Below are 26,375 nucleotides of genomic sequence, written 5' to 3' on the forward strand. Positions count from 1 at the left end.
TGTTTTGTGTTGAAAATCAAACAAAGATAGTTTAAAAGTAATTTATATGCACAGGAAACCAAAGTCCTGGACATTAGGAACGGGTTGGAGGTGTTTCACAAGCAGGAGTCGCTATTGAGCTAAGAGTCCGTACTACTGGGTGTAATGTTGTGAGAGCAGGGAGTGAGACATCTCCCTGAGGTGAGATGACAAAGGAGGCCGGTTGGGTTATGATCATTCCCTTGTTTAACCCCATAACTGTCTCTGAAGGGGGTACTCAGGAGTAGTCTAGCAGGGACACAGTGTTCCTGTTGTTTTAACTACTATGACTGAGATGTAGTCGTCAACCATATTTCACCTTACCTGTGTCAAAGGAATCCAAATGTAAAGCATTTTCTCTATGATCTGAATATTACGCGAGGATTAGCGGTGTCATGTTTTTTTAAATTACTGATTGTTTTGCTGTCTTGGAAGCTGGTGGAAGATGTGTGACCTCCTGTGCCTTATTGCTGTTCTCCGTCAACTTTACGATGTGTTTTTTCCACAGGCTTGCACATTAGCACGACGGAATGCTGAAGTATTTCTGAAGTATATTCATCGAAACAATGTCAGCATGCCTGGAGTGGCCAGTCACACAAGAGGGCCCGAGCAACAAGTCAAAGGTAGGCTGAACTGCGGCGTCTTCTTGCAGGTGGGCATGGACACATACAGATCCAGTTGTTGCTGACATCAACCAAAATGACTTGAAATCAATGGCTACTTCATCAAATGCACCTAACAAGAGTTGCTTTTTGCACTAAGCTGCTGTTTCTGCCCAACCTGTATCTCTGTAGCATTTTTCCTCTGGCGTGGGCGGCGGTGGCCCGGTCCAGTGTTTTATCCGTTTGCTTTAGAACTAGAGTAGACCAATTTGCGTGATCCTATTGAAATCAGCTTATCATCCGAATGAACGGGTTGTCCTTTAGCCAGCTTTTTAATGAATTGAGTCTCCCCGTAATCTACCTTGTTCTTATGAATCTGAATCTTTTTAGGTTTAGCGCATGACGTGATTTCCTCAGCATTTGTATAGTGCCTTTTACCATTAGTATGGCACCTCAGCTCTTTCCTAATCATGGCACCCTTTTTAGATTTCGCCTGTCGAAAGCTGCGCACCGCGCAGCATTTCGGCGCAGGCGAAATCTAATGTTTATAGTATGTGTGTGTTGTACCCGCCCTCTCTTTCCATTGGCTAGCTCCATAAATGGAGGCTAGCCATTGGAAGAGAGATCTGCTCGTCATTCTGCGAGCAGATTCGTGGGCGTTCCGGCGATTTTTAGGCTTTTCGCTACGTCATGCGGCTGTGGGCGTGTTTATTATTATTTTTTTTTTAAAGCTTTGTTTTCGCCATTTCAGAAGTGTCCTTTGCAGGGTTGGGTTGCGCGATGTCCCGCTGTCCGTCCGTTCCCGCCCCCCTCCTGCTGTCCGTGAGCCCGTTCCCGCCCCCCCTCCCGCTGTCCGTGAGCCCGTTCCCGTCCCTCCCTCTCGCCTCAATTCTGACCGGTATCTGTAACATCTAGCCCATGGTTTTCTTGTTCCGGCTCTGCAGGCAGGGGCTAGCGGGTGTCTTACCCCTCCCCGGACCCTCCATGCGCTCTTAACTAAGCAGTCAGTTAAAACAGACAGGTACCCTGTTACTCCTGCTGGGGCTGGTGAACAGCGATGGTTTCTGGCCCCGTGTAGCTCACAATCTGCTATGAATTTGGCATCGCAGCGCCTGTGTTACAGAGAGGAATAATGCGGGTTTGCTTATAACCAGATATGAGGATACTGCCTGGCATGGATCCGGCTGTGGTGTGCGCCAGGGGGGGGGAACCCGTTTGTGTCAAGAGACAGAAGAGGGCCTTTTGTGCCAGGGCGGGGGTGGGGGGCAGAAACGGTGCCAGGCGAGGGAGCTGGCGCGTGCTGGGCGCCTCGGGGGGCTATCCTGGTTGTACTTTGCGGCGCCAGCAGCAGGATGAATTGTGGTCTGTGTCAGGTGCGAGGTAGTCCGTTTTGTGTCAGTGCTTTTCGTGTGTCCCTGTGATGCGCGCTCTTCACTGGAGATGGACGGAACTGTTTGAACTTTGCCCAGGCGTGACCCTGGATGCTGGCAGTCAGAGGGGCGGCACGGGTGACCTGCGGGGGAGGGGCTGGGGTCGGGTGGTTACTGTTTGCTCTAAAGCCCGGGCAGTGGCCTTGATCCTGCCCTCTCCGTCCCGCCGCTCCCCGGGGATGTTGGCGTTGCATTCTATCTGTGTTTGCTTTCCCTGCTGCCGGTTTGCACAGTGTTGACTCAGTGGGCCCTAATCAGCAGGGAGTGGGCGTCCTCCCCTGTCCAGGGGGGCTTCTGTCTGTGCTGCTCTTCCTGTCTCCACCCACCTATGGCACAGACAGGCACCCAATGACGCGCTTCCGCTCGTACCGCAGGAAGAGTTGGTTGCGTGGGTTTAGTCACCGAGCAAATGAAATGTGTCCTTTTGGTAAACAACCACACATAATGTTAATGTGGAGCACTTCCGGAGTCCGAGCCTCGTATTTCTCCTGGCGCTTAAATTATGCTTGCTATTGCCAGTCGGCGTTACTCATGTTATCGCCCCTTGGACGATGAAAGGCTGAGTTACACTCAAGGGGTTCGGGCTCTTGCAGCATGCAGCTCACCGGCTGCTGTTCATCACTGTCATGTTTCTTGAGATGTTAAGTTGACTTATTTCGACAGCTAGAAAGACGTCCTGGTGAATTGGTGGTGCAGGCAGGAGCCCGTCAAGTGCTGGCATTGCCACCCCTGTGCCCCTGTGCCCAGGGGGTCTGGGACCAAGGGCGGCCCTCGTGCACGGCTGTGCTTGCTCCCCTGCCCCCTGGCTGTGCTTGCTCCCCTGCCACCTGGCTGTGCTTGCTTCCCTGCCACCTGGCTGTGCTTGCTCCCCTCGCTGTGCTTGCTTCCCTGCCCCCTCGCTGTGCTTGCTTCCTTGCCCCCTCGCTGTGCTTGCTTCCCTGCCCCCTCGCTGTGCTTGCTTCCCTGCCCCCTCGCTGTGCTTGCTTCCCTGCCCCCTCGCTGTGCTTGCTTCCCTGCCCCCTCGCTGTGCTTGCTTCCCTGCACCCTCGCTGTGCTTGCTTCCCTGCCCCCTCGCTGTACTTGCTTCCCTGCCCCCTTGCTGTGCTTGCTTCCCTGCCCCTTCGCTGTGCTTGCTCTCCTGAGTCTGTGTGTGGCTCTGGGTGGGTGTGTGTGGCTCTGGGTGGGTGTGTGTGGCTCTGGGTGGGTGTGTGTGGCTCTGGGTGTGTGTGGCTCTCTCTGTGTGTGGCTCTCTCTCTGTGTGGGTGGGTGTGTGTGGGTCTGTGTGTGTGTGTGTGTCTCTGTGTGTGTTTGTGTGGCATTTGCCAGAGATTAAACTATTGGCATTGTAAATAACCATGCCATTTATTTATCTGTTTTCAAAACCAACACATAAATACAAATTTTGTCATTTACAATGCCAATAGCTCAAACTTTTCAAAAGGCGAAACCATTGCATTGTAAATGCTTGTTTGTTTGTGTCAAAGATTTATGTTAATTTATTATGTAGAGTTGTTGGTTAACTTTGCCTGTGCGTGGTTAGTTGGGATTTGTCAACTTTCTAGTTTAGTATCAACTCCTGTGCCTTGGTATCAAAGTAAAATGATTTTGGTACTGACAAAGTTTGAATGTGTATTGATGTTTTAATTATCAGGATTAGACCCCCGCATCCTCCCCAGTTCCTCCCTTTATACCATTCCTTGTCCCTCATCTGTATCTCATCTACAATGCAGGTATCCTGAGGCACTTCATTATGGATCCTGTCCAGTCACTTTCTTTACCCAGCATGCATCACTTCCATTTGCAGCAGGCATAGCTGTGGGACAGACGAATGATGAATAGCTGCACAATAACTGTTTAATGCACGGGTAGATGAGTTGACGGTCTTGAGATATTTCCTTAGTGCCTTTAAATATTAGGACTTCCAGGCTGAAAGCTTCAAAAGCCTCCTGTTTTCTGAGAGGTGTGTCTGCTTCTTTGTGCTTCAATTGGCAATCATTTTATCAAGGCTCAGAGTAGGCGGCAACTGCTCGAGTTATTCCAGTCCTCGGCATGAATCATGCATCATATAAATTCTACACCTTGAGCAGATAGGAACCTATTCTGAAAATTCAGCAAAACACAACACCGAGAATATCTGAGAGGATTAAAGTTAGCAGCACTTTGAGGGGTGTGAATAACCTCAGCACTGTGCCTGCCACTCGCAGTTGTTTTATATAAAGTGGTTGCTCCCGCTCGCTCTCAAGGGTCAACCTTCAGCACCATCCATTAAACACAAAATGTATCACCTGGAGCTTCCAAGTTTGATGATAACAAATTCTGACGACAGTATTACAAATAGGTTGGTACTGCCACTGTTGTACAGGGGAACGGTGTTCCAGAAGCTCTAGCGTGTCCTGCCTTCAGGCCTTTCGCTCCTCATTTGGGTGTTTGTGGCCTGCTCTTTTGTGTGGCCGTGCCCATGGATTTCTGTTCCTCGGGAGATTCACTTATATCTGGGTGCATATTTCGGCATCTCCGAGACTTAGCTTATTGTCCAAGCATTGCACACGAATAAATTACTACTATACCCTACCCTGCAAGAAAGTACTTCCATTTTGGCTCTGCTATATAATGTACTCAGAAACATTCAGCATAATGGATGTCCCAAAACGGAAAAGGAGACAATTTTTCCTCTTAATGTGAAAAATGGCTACCTCATGAATCAAGGCACGGGGCATGTGAAAACATCAGTTTAGAACAGGCTTAAACACAAACATTGGCAAAGTCGATATGTCTGGCTTTGGTGTTGCTTTAATGCTGTTCACATGTGTTGCCAGCGCAAATGTTGTTTATTATTTGACAGATTGGTTTTGTCAATGCACGGGGAAAAGTAGCAAAAAAGGATTGATGTGCTGAATGTGCAAGCTGCATCATAAATGAGCGTACTTTTCAGATGCAAAGTAGTTTCTCAAGCATGCCAAAGGAAGATCTTCCTGGAAGTTAAAATGGTACATGCAGTAACTTATAGCACAAGTAATACTTCGATTGATTTAGCTAAAGTCCACTCTATATTTATTTAAATAATTTGCAACCATAGGTTTTTGAAAAGTTGGGTTTGTTTGGCTGTCAAGCTAGAGCTAAACATGCTTGTGCAGCATGAAACTAGTAGGATTTCTCATGCTAGGAATTATTCTGCCATCAAGTGGTTTAGACTGGAACGACGTGGAGATTTTTTTTAGGTCTCGGCCAGCCGCGCGAAGCGCGTCTCCGCCGAGCCCCTTTTGTCAGCATGTGCGCTTCCCAGGAGACAGTCCTGGCCGCGCGCATCGCCTTGGAGGCGATTTGAAAGTGTCACACGCACGCGAACGAGCGCTGCGGCCAGGCGCTGTCTCCTGGGAAGCGCAAAACACCATACACGCATGCGCATACACACACCGACACACACACACACACAGACACAAGCGCCCACGCACGAACATACATACATACATAGGACCCCCCCCCACACATACACACAGGCGCGCGCACACACGAGTGCACCCCGCCAACGCACGCATACACACAGGCGCGCGCACACACGAGTGCGCACCCCCCCCCCCGTCGCCCAACTCCACGGCTCTCACTACATTAACGGACCAACCTTTCTCTAAATCCCTCCTGTTTGCTCACTCAGTCCATGCAGCTGCCGACGTACGAATACTTTTAGAACCAACCCTGGAGCGCGATTGCAATTGGCGGGTGGTGTACAGATACGCCCATTTAGTGTTGCTATGCCCCCAATTGGCTAATTTTACTGTCGCTCACATGTTGATCCTGTTGGGCTAGAGGGCGGGCACTTCCGCTCTGGCGTTGCGGAGCACCCGCGCCTTGAGCGACGATATCTCAGGGGGAGTCTGGGAGTGGAGCTATTGGGGCGGAGAATGCTCGGTACGGGGCGACCGGGGCGGGGAGAAACGGGCCTCGGCTCTTCAAGATGAAGGAGTAGATTATTACACACAGGCCGAGAAAGGCAACTGTGGAGAGTGAACACACCACTTAACAGGAAAGGCAGTCAAGATTCATACGAGGGGAACGCAGGATTCAGTGGCGAGGAGACCGCGGCGAATATGTTGCATTATATGCTGCTGAATATGTTGGCATTGTTTGAAGCACTGCTTTTGGGTGGCATGCATGCTGCATTCAAGTTCGCCTCTCACTTTGTCCTGTGCTCTAAATCTGTGTTTCTTTGACTTTGTGTTTCTTTGCAAGTCATTGCATGCTTTGAAGTGAAAACTCTTCTGAGGTGACCTATATCACTTGGAGTTTACACATGCCACGTAAACCTTTGAAGTGTGATTATTAAATGTAACATCTTGCCCCTGAATTACTGGCCTGATGCTAAAGATTCTTAAAGTTTGTGGAGCCTGTGCAGCTGACGCAAAGTCTCAATTTGCAATGCACCCAAGTGACTTGAGATTTGCAATTGCCATTACAAATTGCACTGCACACATTGCAGTCCCTTACAAGCCTCTAGGGAAAAAGGACGGTCAAGGGACGTTCTTTGCAATTTGCGACTTTCATAGTGAGGAGGGGGCCCATTTGTCCTGTTAGCGCTGCTTAACACAGCGCCAAGAAATCCTACAAGTGGGGAAGAAGATGTGGCCTAATGGCCAGGGCTGCCCACTTCAGAGCTGGGGAAACAGGTTCGAGTTTTGGCGACGGCTCAACATCCTGTGATTCATCTAAAGCGCAGCATGCCACCACTGCTACAAAAATAAATACACATTTTTTTGGCCTACAATTTATAGACTTTTGTTGCAATTGGTGTTGCAATATTAAGCAATGCCAATAGCTCAAACTTCATTAACCCGAGACCTATTGCATTGTAAATGCTTGTTATTTTTTATTTGAGTGTTGAATTTAGACAGTCAGTACAGCTTATTAGTGAATCGACTGCAATTCCACAGTTCCGCAGGACATGACCACCATCTTCAACTTCAGCTTGTTTCATTTATTGTACGTTTAAGCATTTTAAAAAGTTTCCTATCGGGAATTAATCAATGCAAGACTACATTTGAATTAGCAATTTCGGAAAAAAGCAAGTTCCAAATCCGAATTGACATGCATGAGCTGCAGCTACCTTTCTGAGAGTCAGAAAAAATTACGTTTTAAATATTGTACAATTGCTAATCATGGGCACACAATTTGAATTGCAGCTGTCAAGGTCCTTTATCTTCAAAATGTTATGGTTTACTTTAAAAAAAAAAAAAAGTCTCCTAAAACAAAAGATTAAATTGGTGCATCCATGCTGTCAACCATATAGCCATGTCTGAACTGGGGTGGCAGAGTGGGCTAAAGAACGGTGATGGATCAAACCCAGATCTTTTGACTGGGTGTGAGTGTTTGATTGGTTCAGATGCTCCGTCCATCACCACCCTCTCTCAACCAGTAACCAGTAAGACAACATAGCTTTTGGATTTTAACCCCTCCCACGCTTATGACGGAACCGCTCCGTCACACCCCTCGGGTGGGCTGTGCTGGTGACGGAGCGGTTCCGTCATGGCCTGGTGATTTTGCGCCTGCGCGTCGTGTTCCATTGAGCGGACGGGGCCATGACGGAACCGTTCGGTCACAAGCACAGCCCACCCGAGGGCCGTGACGGAGCGGTTCCGTCATAAGCGTCGGAGCGCCGCGCTGCTCCCACCCCCTTAGCGCTGCTGCGGAATTGCCGCCGCAGCGAAAGGGTTCAACACCATGTGACCCCCCATGCTCAAGTACACTGAGGTTTAACTGTTCTGGGTCTCAGTGGGTACTTTCCACACTATTGTAGCCCAGAGGTGGATGGTTACTTGATAACTGGGGCAAATACTAACCAGGGGTCATTTTTTTTTTTTTGTAAGCAACATGTCCCTCCCTTCTCACTATACCAGGCCAGGCATACATAGCATGTCATAACTCACAAAAAGAGAAGGACAAAGTCCAGCTGTAGAAAAGACAGCTAAAAACGGATTTTATCCAAAAGAATATATACACTGGGTGCGCATCATAGGGAGTTAACATAAAAGTACAAGTATATACCAGATACTTAAAAAAAAAACATTGAGTTTCTTAAGACTGCCCTCACCCACTATGGAGTGTTCATATCCGAGTTTCATTATAGTTTCTCCCAACTCGGGTCCAAAATGGGAACACCGCCCTGTAGTCACAAATTCGTCAAGGATTGATGTCTCCAGCCCGTCCACTTTGCGTCCTCCGACGGGTCAAAGTGGACGGGTTGGAGACACCGACCCTTGACGAATGTCGGACTGTGGGCGGTGTTCCCACTTTGGCCCCGAGTTGGGAGAAAATATAATGAAACTCCGCTATGAAAGGCGAATGTGGTTACTTACAAGAATGAAGTAAGGCGTTTATATAAAAAAAATTGGGTTTAAGTATAACAGGTAAGAGTTTGATAAGCCACAAGGGATTAGTACCCTGAGGAAGGCCAGTGACCCATTAGGGCGATAAATATTGGCTGAAACATGTTGGTAGAAGCAGATGGGGTAATGCAGATGTAACTCCTCCCACACACCCAACATTTACTCTTAATCCTGCCAACTGGAACCACTAATAAATAAATATATAGGCACTCACTTAGACAGTTTTATTTATAGTTCTTTCTGTACTAGCGATCCCTCATTTGGAGAACTTTCTCCTTCTCCCTTATTCTCTTTTTCCGTCTTCCCTAAAAAAAGAAACAGCACTCCACCCTGTGTGTTGTTCTGCACCAGGGTGTTGTAGCGGCCCTATGATGAAGCATACCACTGCATAGTGAGTGAGGGCAGTCTTAAGAAACCCAATGGTTTTTTTCTGAAGTTTCTGGTGTATACTTTTACTTGCACATTTATGTTAACTCCCTATGATGCATACCCAGTGTATATATTCTTTTGTATAGTATCCGTTTTTTAGCTTTTTTTTATCCAGCTGGACTTTGTCTTTCTCTTTTTGTGAGTTTTACAGTTTAAGTTTGGAGAGCTAGAGAAGGCTCACTTTCTTATCTCTTCTCTGGTGTGGATACAGCGGATGTCCTCAGTTCACCACACACACTTTCCAAATTGTACAGTAGCATCTGAGAAACCTACCGGACCAGTCTCAAGCAAGATTATGTATTGTTTTTATAATTGTGTCTATTTGCGACAGAACATTCCCCAGAAGTGAAGCTCTGCACTAATAACAAATTTAAGTTAACTGTCCCACACTTCACGCATCATTCGTGGTGTGAGACTCAAACCATAGTGCTGCGTTACTCTTTATCTGCATTTTACAACTGGTACTCATCACATTTTTCTAAATGAATTACCTTTTGGTCACTCATAAATTTCCAGTCCTGTGGACTCTTGGACATTGAAGTCTCATCCGATTGACCCATGCATTGGTAAATTTATTTGTTTCTGCAGAGTCCGAAACATGCACGTTTAGCTTCAGATAGGTCACTCCAGTAGAGTAAGTGAAGAGAATGCATTTTTGTGAGTTTTCACTTCAGCTACTAAATGCCGATATAAGAAGGAGCGATTTGTGAATGGCTGATTAACTACGGCAGGCCACACAGCCAGACCTGCAGAACTCCAGCACTCTATCAATTGGATTCCTTGTGATGCTGCAATACTGAATAGGTTTTCACAAAGACAAGGGAACCCGAAAGGTATGCCATAGGGACCTTGGGCAGTATCAATTTACAAAAAACAGTGGTCCCTACATGTGGACAAGATAACATACAAAAATCATTAATCATACACCTGATAAGTAGTATGTCTTTTGTCCAGCCGGACAAGAACATTTATTTTAAATGTTCTGGTTGATAAAGTGAATTTTAAGAACCAAAAAAGATAACAAGTGGGCACAGCCGTGACCCACAACAATCAAGACAAAACAACAAAGAAATGGCCAAAAGGGCAAAGCGAAAATCTGTCTGTATACTTGTGGTCAGTGCTACAGACTCAATCTCTTAAACATAACCATACCATTGCATCAAATAATATAGCATTATCATATTGCATATGGGGTTTTAATGCTATATTATTTGATGCAATGGTATGGTTATGTTTAAGAGATTGAGTCTGTAGCACTGACCACAAGTATACAGACAGATTTTCGCTTTGCCCTTTTGGCCATTTCTTTGTTGTTTTGTCTTGATTGTTGTGGGTCACGGCTGTGCCCACTTGTTATCTTTTTTGGTTCTTAAAATTCACTTTATCAAGCAGAACATTTAAAATAAATGTTCTTGTCCGGCTGGACAAAAGACATACTACTTATCAGGTGTATGATTAATGATTTTTGTATGTTATCTTGTCCACATGTAGGGACCACTGTTTTGTGTAAAGCAATACTGAATAGAACAGGCTAATAGCGGCAAAGTCACGTAGCCTGGCGATAAAAACAACAAGCATCTGCAATGCAGTAAGTCTCGCATTTACACAAGTTTGATCTATTGGCATTGTAAATGACAATGCCTTTTATTTATGTTTTTTGTTTTTAAAACATAAATAAAAGGCATTGTCATTTACAATACCAATAGCTTAAACGCTCGCAAATGCAAGACCTATTGCATTGCAGATGCTTGAAGGCATCCCTGAGTTACCCCCTTCTGTCGCCCATGGCCCCGAAGAGCTCCCTGTTTGCTACAAGTTAAATAAACAAGCTGATGGTCACATCTGTGCACGAGAGACCCTCATGCAGTAAGAGAAACTCATTAAAGAAAATAGTGCTTACAGACTAAAAAGACGTACTGTGTAACAACCAAAGTAAAAGGGCCATTCCTCATGGGAGGTTACAAATGAAGACAAGGTGGTACTAAGGAGGGACTAACAAGCCTAATATCAAATCAGAAGCCAGCATTTACGAAGAACAATGACACAAGCCAATGACAAATATGGGCGGAGAGTGGGCGGGGCTTCAAGTACATACGCCAATACAGCATGGCTCGCAGAGCATGCGCTGTCCAGGCTCGACGTAAATAGATCATTCTCTTCAACACGGCGCACTTCCCCTCCATCAGTCTTGGAGAAAACTTAAACAGTTCACAGAGGAAAGGAAATTGACAAGAAATATACTGTTGAAGGTGAGACACAAAACTGATGGTTTTTAGTGTGGCTCAGTTTTCTAAGAGTGAGCAGCCAACACCTCCACGTGCAACCTAGTGCAGTTGGGTGGAATATGTGGTACACTGTGTTATCATTTGTAATTGTCACTGATTGAATATTTCGTCTATAACTGATGTTATTGGCCCTCACCTGACTAATGGGCCTAGCAGACAAGAACACTTAGGGATGTGTTTACCAGAACAGATGTGTCATCTCGACTAGTGTCTCATATGTTCTTTATCAGTTATTCGATTGAACTGAGCGAGTTTCCAACGTCGTCTAATATCATCAGCTGTGGGGACTTCATTTAAAGCAACCTCATTTGCTCTCTGCTGTCAACATTCTGATGAATTTGACGTTCTGCTATAGATGTAGTAACAGGTGTGATTATAAAAAAATTAGCCCCTTATAAAGTGTATTATTGTACAAGCATAGTGAATGTATCACTGTCGCTACCTTGCATAAGGGATCTGTTTTATTGCAGAATGCTGCAAAGAGTAGAGGGGCACATGTGACGGGGACAGGTAATGCAGGGGAGTGGTGTGGGTTCATACAGCCAGTCTGCTAGGTGTTTTAAGACTTTGGGAAAGGAGGCGGCTGTCATTTCTTGGCGGCCGAAGATATGAGGCCAGCATTGGTTGTACTGACTCATGCCCACTTACCCAGTCAGGCACCCATAACACGGGCTGTGCCTGCTTCACTTGTGTCTCCTCCCAGCCATTTTGAGCGAGCTGCTGCAGCGAGAGAACAGGGTACTTCACTTCTGGACGTTGAAGAAGCGGCGGTTAGACCAGTGCCAACAGTACGTGGTGTTCGAGCGCAGTGCCAAACAGGTACGTTCATGATGGGCAACCCTGCTTCCGATCTGCTTACCCTTCTCGCTGAGCGAAATAATCATGTCCTCAATTTTTTGTATTTATGCTATGCAAGTCATGTTTAATGTATATTCAAGAGGGACGATTCACTGCATATTTGCAGGAAATCCGCTGACTATGTAAATGACTTTCACTTGGATTCACTGTTTGCACATTTTTGGCTAACCTGATCATCTGGCATGGAACCGACCTTCCTAGACCTTTTGAGTAAAATGAAGCTGTATGACGGTTTGAATAACTTCCCCTCGGTATTCAAATGATTCGTAGAAGTGTGCAAGAATGCTTGCAAATCCCCTGCCCAGTTGTAAACTCAGAATATCTTGTTGGAAATACTTAATATCAACTTGTAATTGTTCAATAGCTTGAAGCAAAGTCTCTCTGCAGCATTAATTTGCCTGATTCATCCCTCCTTGTTGTTCTCACTTAGTCTCAAGTTCAGTGGCGGCTGGTAATTTTAGGCGGTAGGGGCGAATGTGACACACACGAACACATACACAATCGCTCACACCCATGCATTCACACACACACATCCATTCACAACACTCATTACCAAATATTCAAATATACATGCACGCAGCAGACATAGATAAATAAAAAAAATCACACTAAATTACAGCTCTGCCTCAGAGTTCCAGGAGAGTTGGGATTGCTGCCTAAGCTCATTGGTTGAACTTAGGTCAGCCTATGAGGGAAGGCAGCAGTCCCAAGCCTCGGAGGTCCCAGGAGGGTTTGTACTGGTGCCTCCCTCATTGGCTGACATTGGGTCAAGCAACGATGGACAGCAGCAGTGTCACCCCCGTCAGAGTGGGATGAGGTCAGAGAGACTGCTGACCCCACCCCACTCTGTGACGAGGTGCCACTAATTGAAGCCTGGGCACTTCAGGGTTTAAAACTGAAGCGCCCATGTCCAAGGCAATGAGTGACACTCCCCCTCGGCATGAGGGTGGAGGGCCTCTTGGACATTTGCTGCGCTGAGGAGGACATGCCCACAGGAGCCGACACATCCTCAGCCCAGCAAAGTTCAGTTCAGGCAGCCGGGAGCCTGCGCATTTAGTGCATGTCTATCTCCTGGCTGCCTGACCTGACACGAAGAGCGCCTATCAGGCTGACCTTTGCTCGGCCTGACAGACACTCCTCTTGAGGGACCAAAGGTGAGGGAACGAGGCTCCTCCGCTCCTATGGACGGACTATCATAGTTGATGCTAAGTCCAAGTGAATGAGTAATGTTTGCTTGGCCTATGGCCTTCCACTAGAGTGCCCTTTTCAGGCCGCTCCATCCCTTTGTAACTGAGGGCAAATTGTACATCTGACATATTTGGCACTGTGATTTTGTGAAGCGTTTCACCGAAGTTTCATCTAGTCTGCCTTAAATGTAACATATGTGACTGATTTGTGGAAATAGTCTGATTATTAAATTATTATCCAGCTCGTTCCGGGCTGGCCCCTAAGCACATTCCAGTAGACGTCGAACGATTGTTGTGTGTTGTAAATCTACAAGTCACAGATTTTCAGTGGCTCATAGTAGCACAGGCAGAAACATCTAGTGAAGAGACAGCAGACTGAAAATCAAAAATCTTGCCCACATGCAACCACAGAATCAGCCTTTTGGATTAGGAAACAAGTGATCCTTAGTAACCAAATGGCTGTGTTCTGCTAGTCCACATGACTCAGTTGAGCAGCTGCCTCAGGTAAAAGGATGTAGAAAAGTGAGACACTTAAATATATATTCACATTGAAGTTGAGTACTGACAAACACTGAGCAATCTGCTTAGAATTCTAATTGGCTTTTGGAATTTGTATGACATGCGCAGATTGGCAAGCCTACATTCTGCACCCCTAGTAGCCATGTCCTAGTACAGCAGAGTCGGATTCTGGACTGCAGCCATACTCTGACACAGTAGATTAATCATGCTGCAGGCTGAGTCACATTCTGCCTTAAATTTGTGTATGAGGATGAGCTGCTGGGTCAGGTGGTGTACTTCTTGGTGTTATATGATACAGCGGAACGTATAAGCTGAACTCATGAGTCACATTCGGTCCTTCTAGTGAGGCTCTAATACAACCAGGAATACATTTGTCAAACAAGACCTTAGTCAGATACTGCACTGCCAACCACGTTCTAATACAGCAAAAACTATAATTTCAGCATGAGGCTAAAATGCCAAGTCACCTCCTGTACTTCTAGTTAAGCACCGGTACAAAAATGAAAATTATTCCTAACTATAGAGTAGGAAAGTTTCAATTCTATTAGGGACTCTGAGGCGAGGCTTATGCTTTTCTTCCTTCGTTTTTTATTACAGCAGCCATTTTAAAGATTTAACATTAAAATCTAAAAAAATAAACTACCAGTCCCAGGAGTCTCTCTGGGAATTGTTTAAAACAACAGCCAATTGTATAACAATAGTAGTCCTAAACAATATCCAATCAGGCTTGGTCTCACGCCAGGATACTCCAGGGTAATTGTGCGCACTATAAATCCTATATAACATAACATAACATAATCCTCATAGTCCTTTGTGTACGTTGAGACCTCCTCTTTCGTCTCACGAGTCAAGCCTCAGCCCTATCCTCACAGATCTTGTTTTGTACCTTCTGATTCTATGGACAAAGAGTTATCAGCATCAATCTCTCTCCATCAGAAAAAGTCGGGCCACATAAACTCCATTTCCGAAAATCACTAGTAACAGGATAGCTTAAACCTCATAACATTATCCCAATATAATATCCAGAAAAACCCTTAGTTAGTAGATAGGGTGGGTTCCTTAGAGAGAACAGCTCACCGGGTGGTATGTTCCTCACCTTTGTGTCCTTAACAAAATTGAAACTTTCCTACACAATAGTTAGAAATAATTTTCATTTTATGTTGGGACCAGAAGCGAGGATTATGCTGATTTAAAGCTTGCTCACCACCAATTGAGCCATATCCAGCACCGGCTTAAAGGAAAAATTCCTTGAACGTAGAATCTGAGGACAAATCTGCCACATTCATGATGTCCCCCAACCGAAAGCGAACCAAGCCCATCAGACTTAGGCTGCCCTCCAACACCAACTAGTGTCGGAGTTGTTCTGGATGGAGAAGAAGATGAGGAAATGGGAGGAGTTAGATTGGAGAATCCCAGGAAAGTACCAGAAGAACCTGGAACCTTAAGGTCGGAGTGATCATCACAACACATGTGCTTGCTGATGCCGGATCTGGGCCTGGGTGATCATTGCGAAGAAAGGAGATGCACAACCCTGCTCCAGAGCCCTAACCTGCAGAAAGGCGCCCATCACCGCCTCTTGCGATCTGGTCTCCAGCTGAAGAACCTGGGTAGCTTGTGGTCAGCCAGGATGCAAACAGGGCCACTGAAAACAGACCCCACTATTCTTGGAGATCAGTGAACACGTCCAGATGGAGTTTCCACTGGCTGGAGTCCCATAAATGACAGGAATGCCAGTCCGCCACCTGAATCCCCTGACCTGGAAGGTATTCCACCATCATTGAGTCTTGATGGTCCAGGCAGTACTGCCAAAGTTGATCTCCAGGTCTGCCAGGACCTTGGATCTCGTGCCCGTCACACAATTGATTTATTGGACGGTTGAGACATTGTCCATCTTGAGAAGAACACATGACTGAGTCCTGTCCTTCGTCCAACACCAGACCACGAAAGAGCTGGCCAGGAGTTCCAAGCAGTTGATATGTAATCTCTGCTCCCAAGGGGACCAGGAGCCACTCGGTTGCAGAATTGTCATATTGTGCGCCCCAGCCTCATCTGCTGACGTCGGACTCTGATGAGATCCGGGGCTGACCCAAAAACTGCTCTCCCATTCTACGTTTCCATGTGAGAACGCCTGTAGATTTCCTCCCTCACCTCGTCCGTGAGGGATACCATCTGAGAGTATGTAACACCTTTGTGCAGTTGGGAGGCCATGAGCTGCTAAGGGTCCGGTAGTGTAGGGGATTCGTGAAGATGGCTTAAATTGAAAATGAAAGGAGTCCCACAAGGCGGGCGATCTGCCACACGAAGTGCGTGGTTTCACCAGGGTTCTGTATAGTTTGTGTCTGATTTTTGTGATCTTCTGCGATGGAAGACTGAATGAGGATGTGGTTGAGTCAATCTCAAACCCCAAGAAGGTCTCCACCTGGGAAGGAACCAGGAGGGACTTGGACTCGTTGACCACGAACCTTCAAGCTTTCCAGAAGGTCTGTCATGATCTGCAGTTGGAGCGACAGATGATGGGGGCACTGGGCCATGAGGAGCATGTTGTCCAGATATATAATGAGGTGCATAACCTGCACCCATAGGTGCTCCACCACTGGTTTGAGAATCTTGGTAAAAGACCAAGGGGTGATGGAGAGCCTGAATGGACGACTTGAAAATGCGAACACCTGCTGGTGCCAAATAAACTGGAGGAACCTTAGGTGAGGGGAGAAGACAGGGTCTGACATATAAGTGTCTTTGAGATCTAAACAGACCATTCAATCGAATGGCCGAAGCACATCCCGCAGGAGGTGGGTGCCTTCGATTTTGTAATGGGGGTATAACAGCCATTCGTTCAACTCTAGTATGTTGATCATGTGGCTCCGGCCCCTGTCGGATTTGTCTAATAAAAATAGGTTGCTGACAAACCTGGGAGGGGTGAATGATTGTTGGCCGAATGGCACTTTTCCCCAAAAGAGAGTGGACCTCAGTGTCTATAAACACTGCCTCTTGAGTAAAGAATTCGATTGGCCGAGGGCAGGTGGTCTGAAAAGGGGGTACCATTAAACTCTATCTGGAAACCCTGCACCGTTTGCAGAACACACGCATCCACTATGATAGCCCTCCAGGTGTCGAAAACAAACTGCAGTCTGCCCCCACCTGTACCATAGAAGAAAAGTGAATGCTCACCGAAATTGGTCTCTGGCTCTGAACCGCTGACCCCTGGTTGGGTAAAAGCTGGCGAAGCGCTTTTGTTCCTGGTAGTAGCCCCACCTGTAGCCTTGCCCTCTGGAGGGAGTTTGGGATGCACCCGGCCGGCAGAGTAGCCCCTACCATGATCCGCCCCTTGGAAAACTCGGGAAGGGAAAATCCGTTTATTGGGCGTTTGGGCTTTGTCCAGGGCGGTGAATGTATTTACAAATTTCCCCAATTCCTTTATTAAGGGCTCATCAAAGAGCCTTCTTTGGGGCACCGCACCTGCCTCCGAGGTGGCGAGGTCCCCAAGCTTCGAGTCCACTTTGATCAATAACGAGCTCCATTGAGAGCATGTAGTTGGTGTTACCTAGAAAGATAATTGCCATCTGCGCCCATACTGAGAGGAACTCTGGGGAGATTATGGCACACGAAGACTTGGCATTTTTTATTTATTTTCTTTTATTTATTGAGATTTTATATAGTCCGAACATTTCCCGAAGGTGTCAGAGCGCTTTACAAAAGAACCAGCTGCGTTACATAAGGACTTTGGATTAAATGAGTTATATAAGAGATATAAACAGGAAAAATTGCAAATGTACAAGTTGTAAAGTCACTCAAGGAAGAGATAAAAATAGATACACTCTACAATCACATAGGAATGGTAGTAAGTACAAAGGTCTACTACATATACTAGTGGTTAGAGATAAAAATATATACAAATTGCAAATTCACTCAGGCTTACATATATTACATATTTACAGAGCTGGGAATTCTTGTCATCGTCAGCCAGGTGTTCGGTGGGGGCAGGGGAAGGAAGAGGGGAGAACAGAAAGAAAGGGAAAGGAAGGCAGATAAGGACAGGAAAGTGAGAGTGAAACAAAATGGGAGAGGGACCAGATATATTAACAAGATCGACAAAGAGGAGTAGGTCCAAGTCTATAGAAAGGCTGCCTGGCTGGGACAGAGGAAGAGGTCAAAGATCACTAAGAGGGCGGATCAGGGACAGGGGAGTCAAAGAATCCTCCACCATATCCAGTATCTTGTTTAGTGGGCCAATGACGACCAATAGCTTGCCCGGGCAAGCTCTCCAGGACCGGTCTATGCCTTTTTTGGGTTACTTTATGAATTAGGTCAGGAATGTGACCATCCCGGGGTCTATGTTGGGTGTTGGGGCAACTTTTCAATTCAAAGTGGGCCACGGGCACTCTGCTTACAGTTGACTAAGAGCCTCTTTTTCCAGTGGCTTGCGGACGCGGTTTGCGACGTAATGTGCCGCCTTGTCTCCGGGAACCCTATCTGATGACCGGGGATAGAGGATCTCATTGTGGGTTCAACATGTCGGACCCCGTCGCTGCAGTGTGGGCTTTGCTGGGGGGGTGAGATGGCTGCCACAACCTGGAAGACCCTGCCTCATAATCAGAGTACGAGCCGTCATCCTGCAGGTATGGTGAAAGTGGAGGCTGGGTTTCCAGGGGCCCTCCAGGTCAGGAGGGGGCAAGGCAGGAAGGTTCTGGGCCATGAACGCCTGTTTTAGACAGGCAAATGAGTTGTGGTCTACACTGTCCACATGGGGGTGCTTCGCCTGTGCAACGTCTAAACCAGCAGGGCTGGGGCGCTGTAGTTGGCCCGGGAGTGTCCGGTGCCGCTTGCAGTCTTTTTGTGAATTTGCGTGCAATTAATTCCGCAAGGCGCTGATCCATGGGTCTCATGACCCTGTCAACCGCCCTGTAAATGGAGGCATCCACGACTTCATAGTAGTTGTCCTCCCAGGGTAGAGATCCCAAGGGGTTTTCATACATGTCACTGGAGGATTCCATGAAGGAAATTGTAGGGTGCAGCGCAGCTGGCTAGATAGGCAGGCAATAACTGCGCATAGTGCTGCACGTCACTTACCAGGGCAATGTGGGCAATCAGAGGCCTGGTAATGAGGGACTGGGGAGCCTGTCAATGGATTTTGGTGTGGTGGGTAGAGCCGCACAATTGTTTTAGGTCAAAGCCTGGGAACACTCACACCCGGTGCCAAAATACTAGTGGTCAAAAATAGCCTGGGAGCGTGTTCCGTGTCACAGGCTCTCGTGGCCTCACAAACGGTACAGACCCCTGGAGGAGTAGGGGAGGTGGGGCAGAGCATGGATCTAAACACATAATACCGACCCTGCTTCGAGGGCATCCGAAATGTAGTTTCAAAATTACTCCAATACAGACCCCACTTTGATAATGGGGCATCACTCTCCAGGCAGTGCTCCTTAGATGAAGTTAATGGCCAACCGGCGTGGGGCTCAGACACTGCCATTGTTAGAACTGACAGAATTGTGTGTCGCGAGCTGAGTGCCACTCTTTGAAGTGCGCCACCTAGCGGTTGGAGGAAGTTTGTGACTTAGTAGTATTAAGTTCAGTTTTCAAAATTCTTTTGCAATTACAAAAAGTCTGTGTATGATTTGCGACCACTTTTCGCGGATTAAAGATTTGTACATCAGACTGTTAGTTCGCTCTCCTCTTTTGAACCAGAGTCCTTGTATGACACTGAACCCCATTGTGCAATCCCAGCAGTTCTGTCTTACATTTGAACTTGTTAGTTCACTACACTAGGCATACATGCACCAAACTGACTTCGCTGAGTCACTGTCTTCAGTAAGAGCTCTTTTCTGATGGAGCGGAGAATTCTTGCCAGACTGATCCTGCGGAGTTCTATCCTGCAATGATGTGGTCTGATTTAACATAGCATTCCTATATCAAACTGAACCTGCGGAGTTATTTTTTTGCAATGTTCACAGAGATCTGATTGGCCAGAGAATCCCTGCCCCAACTCAAACCTGCTGAGTTACTTATTTCATTCACAGCTCTGCTCAGCTGCTTCAGGTGATTCATGAATTAGACCAGACTTACTGAGTGACATTCTCCAATCCTAGCTGTGCTCTGTGTCTGCAAAGAATGAAAGTACTAAACCGTTAGCATGCCACAATACTGTATGCAGAAATGTTGCACAGCATAAATATTGTGCCCTATATGTAGTTTACAAAAATATCATCCTTTGGGTGTAGATTTTCTTTTTTGTGCTGATGTGGGGGAGGGACATCTTAAGGATTGGCCCCAGGCCAATCACATTGCGAGTGCCCCCTGATCAGAACTACTAGGATTTTTGTATCCATGTTCTGCTTATTCACGCCCTTAGAACTGAGATCGAATCATTGACAACCCTCTTCCTTGGCCAGGTTACATCTGGGCTCAACCCCTTACCTACTAGCCTCTGTCTGACTGGGCTGCACCAGAGACGTAGAAAGACATGCGACTTCAACAAGCCTACTAGTACCTCACCATTCGGGTTTGTGGAACTGGAGAGTGTTTTTATCTTACATTTACTGCACTCCAGTCCCTGTGAGGAACAGGGACTCGGAGACGGGTGGCTCTTGGTTGTGAATTGCGCCAGCCCAGAATCTGCTCTAAATGTATGGTTCAGTCAGGGAGAGAACATATGCTTCTCTAGACTGCCTATTCCCGAGACCTGCCTTGGCACAATCGGTCTCAGCTGAACTGTACCAGAAAACCAGAAACACCAGTGATCCATCCAAGCCTTCTAGACCCAATGGGTAGTGTAGCTAGTCTGTCGGCTGCATTTGAGCATACGGTGCTGATAGGTGCGTTTTTGTTTTCCGCATTACCTGTGTGGAGCCCGTATTGCTCTGCTCTGGCAGCCGCCACCAAAAGAACAATGCTCATAGGTCATATATCTTTAACTATCACTATTTCAAGAAGGGGCTGAGCTGGCTGACAAAATAACCAGCAAGTAATCAAACTCATTATTGTAAAACTCTAGACATTCTGGGGCTGTCCCCAAATCTTAACGAGGAGCCATTGAATGGCAGGGGCCCAGGGCCATAACCTACTTGGCCCATGCCTTAAAAAGTCTCTGTAGCGGGCAATATTTTTGTAAACAATATTTAGGATACAATACTCATGTCTGACAAACCTCTTTCATGCTCCAGACCCCCAAACCTGGGTGCTTCATTCGGCATTGCCAGTTAGGGTCTAATATAGCACAGATGCGATCTGTTCAGCAGATCATTGAGACACATTCTGCAGGAACAGCCGAGACACTTTCTCCACTGAAGCAAAACGGGTGTATAAGGCAGAATGTCAGAGTCCATCCTGTGACACCAGGCAGGTTCGAACATAGCTGAAAATTCAAGTAAGTATGCATGTTTCTTTCTTAATACCTTGCCACCGATGTTCAGATCAACATAAGTAAAAGCAGGATAGAGAAGTAGATGATAGTGTCTTGTCTCCCTGCAGGCCTTAGACTGGATCCAGGAAGCAGGTGAATATTATCTTTCCACACACACCTCTCCAGGGGAATCGATAGAAGAGACGCAGGAGCTTTTGAAAGAATATGGAGACTTCAGAGTGCCTGCTAAGGTAAATGAAAATCTTTTAATTTAAACTGGTACTCCTGATAAGTTGAAGTTCTTTGATTTATATGTGTAGTTATTTTTATTAGTAATGTATTTCTGTACTGTCTCATAAATATGGCGTCCATCCATTCACACTATTAAGACAACTCACAACCAGCAGTGGCATAGACTACTGTGTTCATCCCAATCACGTCCTAGTTGTCAATCAAAGTGGAAGTACCATGAACATCTTTATTCTAACACTACACAGCCATGTGCCAAAGAGTATAATTCTGAGTCAAATAGGTCGATAAACTTAATGCGGTTATCTAGGTAGCAGCCTAAATAAAGTGCTCAGAAGGGCAATACCCATAGTGTATTAAATATTGAGCACATGTGATCAGACACAACACAAATCTTCTTATCTCTTCCAGTGTATGCCTCTTCTCTGCAGTCATACAAGGTAATCACTTCCACATCTGACATGTTCATTGTCTTAACAACAGAGTTTATCAAGGCTTAAATTTTAGGTCTTACTCTTTACAGAAATGAAAGTACGAAGGGTAATTCCTACGCAGTTACGAAAACTGCCACAATTAAACCGAATCCTGGTTGGGGGAGAGGGGTTATGGTGTGTGTGTGTGTTCTAGGCATTTTTTGCACTCTGCTGTAGACAATGTGGCACGTAGTCACGGAAAACTGATGTAAATGAATGTCGAGCTGATTTTGTGCGGTTTTCAATAAAAAGGTCATATCTAAATATTTTCAGATACACACTCCTGTGTGACATTCTTGAGATCCGTAGCCCTAAAATGGGAACAAGACTAAAGTAAGGTTACACAAGGCAGCGTGTGTAAAATACTAAAATGCTGTATGACTGTGAAAGATAAGTAAACTTGAAGACATGATCTCAATGAGTTCTTCTCAAGGCTGAGGTGCATGGTTGAGCATATTTTTTTGGGGAAAAGCCTTTTTATTAATACGTGCTCAGTAATCCGTACAGTCAAGGAACAGTTATATCTGATTACCTTTCCATTTTATTCACTTTAACACCATCAATGCTACAGGGATTAATCCTCTGTGCTGAGGCTTGATCAATCCCATTGTTCATGACGAGCTCAGCTCGTCATGAGCACACAAGCAGTGTACTGCATGACGAGCTGAGCTCGTCATGAGCATGGAAGGGTTAAACAACAATGAATAGTCATTTACAATATCAACTACGGACTGCAGTAACAAAATGAGGTCTGCAGTACACCCACTATAAATCCTTATAAGCCTGCCAAGCCACCCATATCTTCTCCTATTCACTTGGGCATCCTCTACTCCTGTATATCGTTTGTTCTGCCTGCCAGCACCATTCCAAATCAGTTTTCCACTTCTTTATTGTTGGCACGGTGGTTGCCCCCACCTCTTTGCAGTATTTCGTTTTGCAACTACCGTTGCCAGCTCCAGCCACTACCTTGCGTGCCTCAGCCAATCCTCCTCCCCAGGGATCATTAGTAGAAAAGATTTATCTGCTATCAGCACCTCCACACCCACAACTGCGGCCATCACTTCTCTTACCCACTGCCAATAAAACTGTAACACTGGGCATTCCCATAATAAATGGTAGAAGTCCCCTCTAATCTGCACCCTCTTTGGCAAAGTGTATCCTCCCTAAGCCAAATCCGATGTAGAACCGATCTGTTATAATACACTTGATGAAGAATTTTTAACTGGATTAGTTGGAACATTGTCCATATCGCCACCTCCCTTGGGCCCTGCAGCACCTCCACCCAGTTTTTATCCTCAAGCGGCCCAATGTCTCCCTCCCATGTCGCCCTCAATGGGCCTAGTACATCCGACGCATTATTGATTATTTTCTTATACAATAATGAAATGGCCTTTTCGCGTAACGGGTCGGTCAATAGTCTGTGCCCCAGTTGTAGGTATCTTAACCATTCCCCCTTTCCCATCTCAAATACAGTTTGTATGGTTGTAAAAGTGATATATGCCTGTCCTCCCCATATGTCTCCCACGTTCTCAGGGTCCGGCAGCTCCCATTTAGCAATCCCTGTAAATCACCCACCCCTTTAACAGGTCGCTGTCCCGGGTGGTGGAGGGAGAGGAAATCCCTGTGAGTTTCCCCTCCCAGCCCAAGTGTTTTTTGCTGCGTGCTATGCCTGTGTGCTGCGGTAGGCTCTTCACTACTCGTTTGTAATACACTACAGAACGGAATCCCTCAGCGACCATGGCAATTCTGTCTACCATATATGCAGGTTCCGCTCGATCCCTCCCCCTCTACCCACCATTTACTGTAACTAATTGGGCCGCCCAGTAGTAGCTCCAGATGTGGGGTAATGCTAGTCTCCCATCATAGACTCCTCGCTGAAGATTGCGCAGTGCTATCCGTGGCGCACTCCCAAACAATAGTAGGGATCGTAACAGCATCTACTCTTTGAAAGAAAAAAAACGGGGCACCTCATATGGCCTGTTTTGCAATTCATATAGTAGTCGTGGGAGGGCCATCATTTTAAACAACGCCACCTACCCCATCAGGGTAAGCGGCAGGGTCCAACGGTGTTTGGCGTCCACAATAAGTCTATCCACCTGTGAGCCCAAGTTCCGTCAGTAGAACTCCTGGGAGTCTCTTGTTATATAAATTCCTAGATACTTTAAGCCTTGCACCTCAATCGGCACCACACATCTGGTTGTCAGCTCGGGGGTTGCCCCACCACTGGGAAGAGAAGAGATTTATCCCAAATGATTCGGTATCCCAAATTTTCCCCATAAATGCGGAAGAGCTGCAGCATCCTGTCAAGTGACTGTCTGCAGTATCCTGTTAATTGACTGATATGCAAGAGGATATTGTCCACATACGAGATGCGCTCCTCCCTCTCTTCCCTGAAAGGGACCCCCCACATCAAGGGGTCTTGGCGTATCCACACCACCAAGAGCTCCAGGGCCAGAGTAAATAAGATTGGGGATAGTGGACATCACTATCTTGTTCCTTTCTGGAGAGACAGTACCCGGAACACCATAACATTGACTTCTACCCTAGCCAGTGGCTGGCGATAGAGGAGTCTAACCCACCCAATGAACCCAGGCCCAAACCCAACCGACTCAGCACAGCAAAGAGGTAACTCCACTCTATTGAAGACCCTCCTGGCGTCTAGGCACAGGTGGGCTGCCTGGTCGTTGAGGGCCGCTTCCGTGAGATGAAGGACCCCAAACAGCCTGTGCAGGTTTAATCTAGTTCCCCTATATGGCATGAAGCCAGACTGATCCAGGTGTATGAGGGAGGTAATCACCCCAACCAAGCGCGAGGACAGAAGTTTTGCTAGGAGCTTTACTTCATAGTTGAGCAGGGAGATTGGCCTATAGGACCCACATTCTGATGGGGGTTTGCAGTATTCAGGTATTACGGCTATTACCGCTGTCCTCTGATCCGAACGAAGTATTCAAGCCATTTTAGACTCCGGCAGCATGCCCAGGAGATGCTCTGCCAACCCGCCCAGCATATACTTGTACATCTTCACAGGGAGACCATTGGGTCTTACTGCCTTACTGGACTGCATGGAGCAGATGCCGCAACTATCTCTTCAACCGTCAACTCTCCCTCCAACATTCCTCTATCCTCCACTAACAATCGCGGTAAAGTTATGTAGACCAGAAGTCACTTAAATCTCGCTCTGTTTTCGTGAACAAGGAAGCATACATTTCCACATAGTAAGTGGCGAACCTCTCCGCCACCTCTTTCCTGTTGTCGTAACTACACCCCGCTTAGTCTACCAGTCCTGGTACCCATCTGCCACTCATCTTCCTCTTATCCAGCCAAGCTAACAATTTATTTGCCTTGTCCACGGCTGTATGGCCAATGCCTGCACCCTGGCTTTATCCTCTAGCAGCTCGCGCAGTTCCTTATGGCGCAGCCATAGGCGATGTTGCGCTGCTGCTGGACCCTTATCTCCCTTTATCACCCGAGACTCCAGACTCAGAATGTCTTCCTCAAGGGCACAACATTTTAATAGCTTTTCCTTCTTCATGGCGCCCACTCGTGATGGGGCTCACCCTCTGATCACCGTTTTAAAGGCCTCCCAAAGAGCCCCTTTGGGATCTACAGATATCACATTGTCTGCGAAAAATAATTTGCCTCCCTTCCTTATGTCCTCCCTAAAGTCACAGTCTTCAAACTACCATGGGTCTAACTGTTAGGGTAGTGCATAGTCTTTCTGGGGCCGATAAGCCTTGCTTCCACCTGGGAGTGGTCAGACACTCCTCGAGCCATATGTGTTGCACCCATAAATTCCCCCATACCCGGGATTTGTGTTATAAGATAGTCCAGTCTGGAGAGGCCCCTGCTTGCTGCCGAAAGATGAGTGTATTGCTTCTTGGTATGTGTTGGTGCTGCCACAAGTCACCCAGGCCCATTGCCCCCAGCGGACCCACACTCCTCCCTGATGATGCTCCCCCTGCTACAACCTTCTCCACTGGGAGGACGTCATTCATGTCACCTCCCAGTATCAGATGACCTTCTGGAAGTAGTGGACCCAATGCCTACAGTGTGGGGATCTGCAACCCTGTTGGAGCATGCACAGAACACAGGTCTAGAATCGTCCCCTCCCATTTGCCACCAACAGCTACATATCGCCCAGATGTGTCTGCCCATACCTTCCCTTGGCTGAAGGGAAGCGTCCGTGTACAGTGCACGCGCACCCCTCTAGAACCAGTTGTGTACCCTGCATGTGCCATCAAAGTATAGCCAAAACTGTCTAGAGCTTTACAACGGTTACCTTTCAGGTGTGTTTTCCGTAAAAGAACAATATCCGTAGCATGTCCTTTAATGTATTGTAGGACCAATGATTGCTTTAGTTTACCATTGAGTCCATTTACATTCCAGGTACATTCCAGGACAACACCCTCAATGGGGTCATCGTCGACTTATGTCCAACAATGGGTAGAAGAGTCTCTGAGCTAGCTGCATCAACGGTGTCCCCTGCTCTCGTATATCCAAGTTGCATTCCCAACACATTGGTTGTTGGTAGTCCCCCTTTGCAGTCTCCCTGAGCATTTAACTTCACCAATAGGATGACATTATGAACACACCACTGTTCCCAACTCCTATC

General features: G+C 46.7%; 1 protein-coding gene across 6 annotated transcripts in view; it reads left to right on the forward strand.

Annotated features, from left to right (window-relative positions):
• KALRN (kalirin RhoGEF kinase) overlaps positions 1–26,375 on the forward strand; it is a 1,598,314-nt gene that overhangs the window by 1,052,149 nt on the left and 519,790 nt on the right. For all 6 annotated transcript variants that reach the window (XM_078682047.1, XM_078682045.1, XM_078682043.1 and 3 more), the window contains exons 19-21: positions 527–641; positions 11,845–11,960; positions 21,170–21,292. In XM_078682047.1, the coding sequence (XP_078538173.1) occupies positions 527–641; positions 11,845–11,960; positions 21,170–21,292 (354 nt within the window). The remainder of the gene's footprint in view (positions 1–526; positions 642–11,844; positions 11,961–21,169; positions 21,293–26,375) is intronic.

Source organism: Lissotriton helveticus, chromosome 3_1 (assembly GCF_964261635.1).
Source record: "Lissotriton helveticus chromosome 3_1, aLisHel1.1, whole genome shotgun sequence".
Classification (NCBI taxonomy): Eukaryota; Metazoa; Chordata; class Amphibia; order Caudata; family Salamandridae; genus Lissotriton; species Lissotriton helveticus.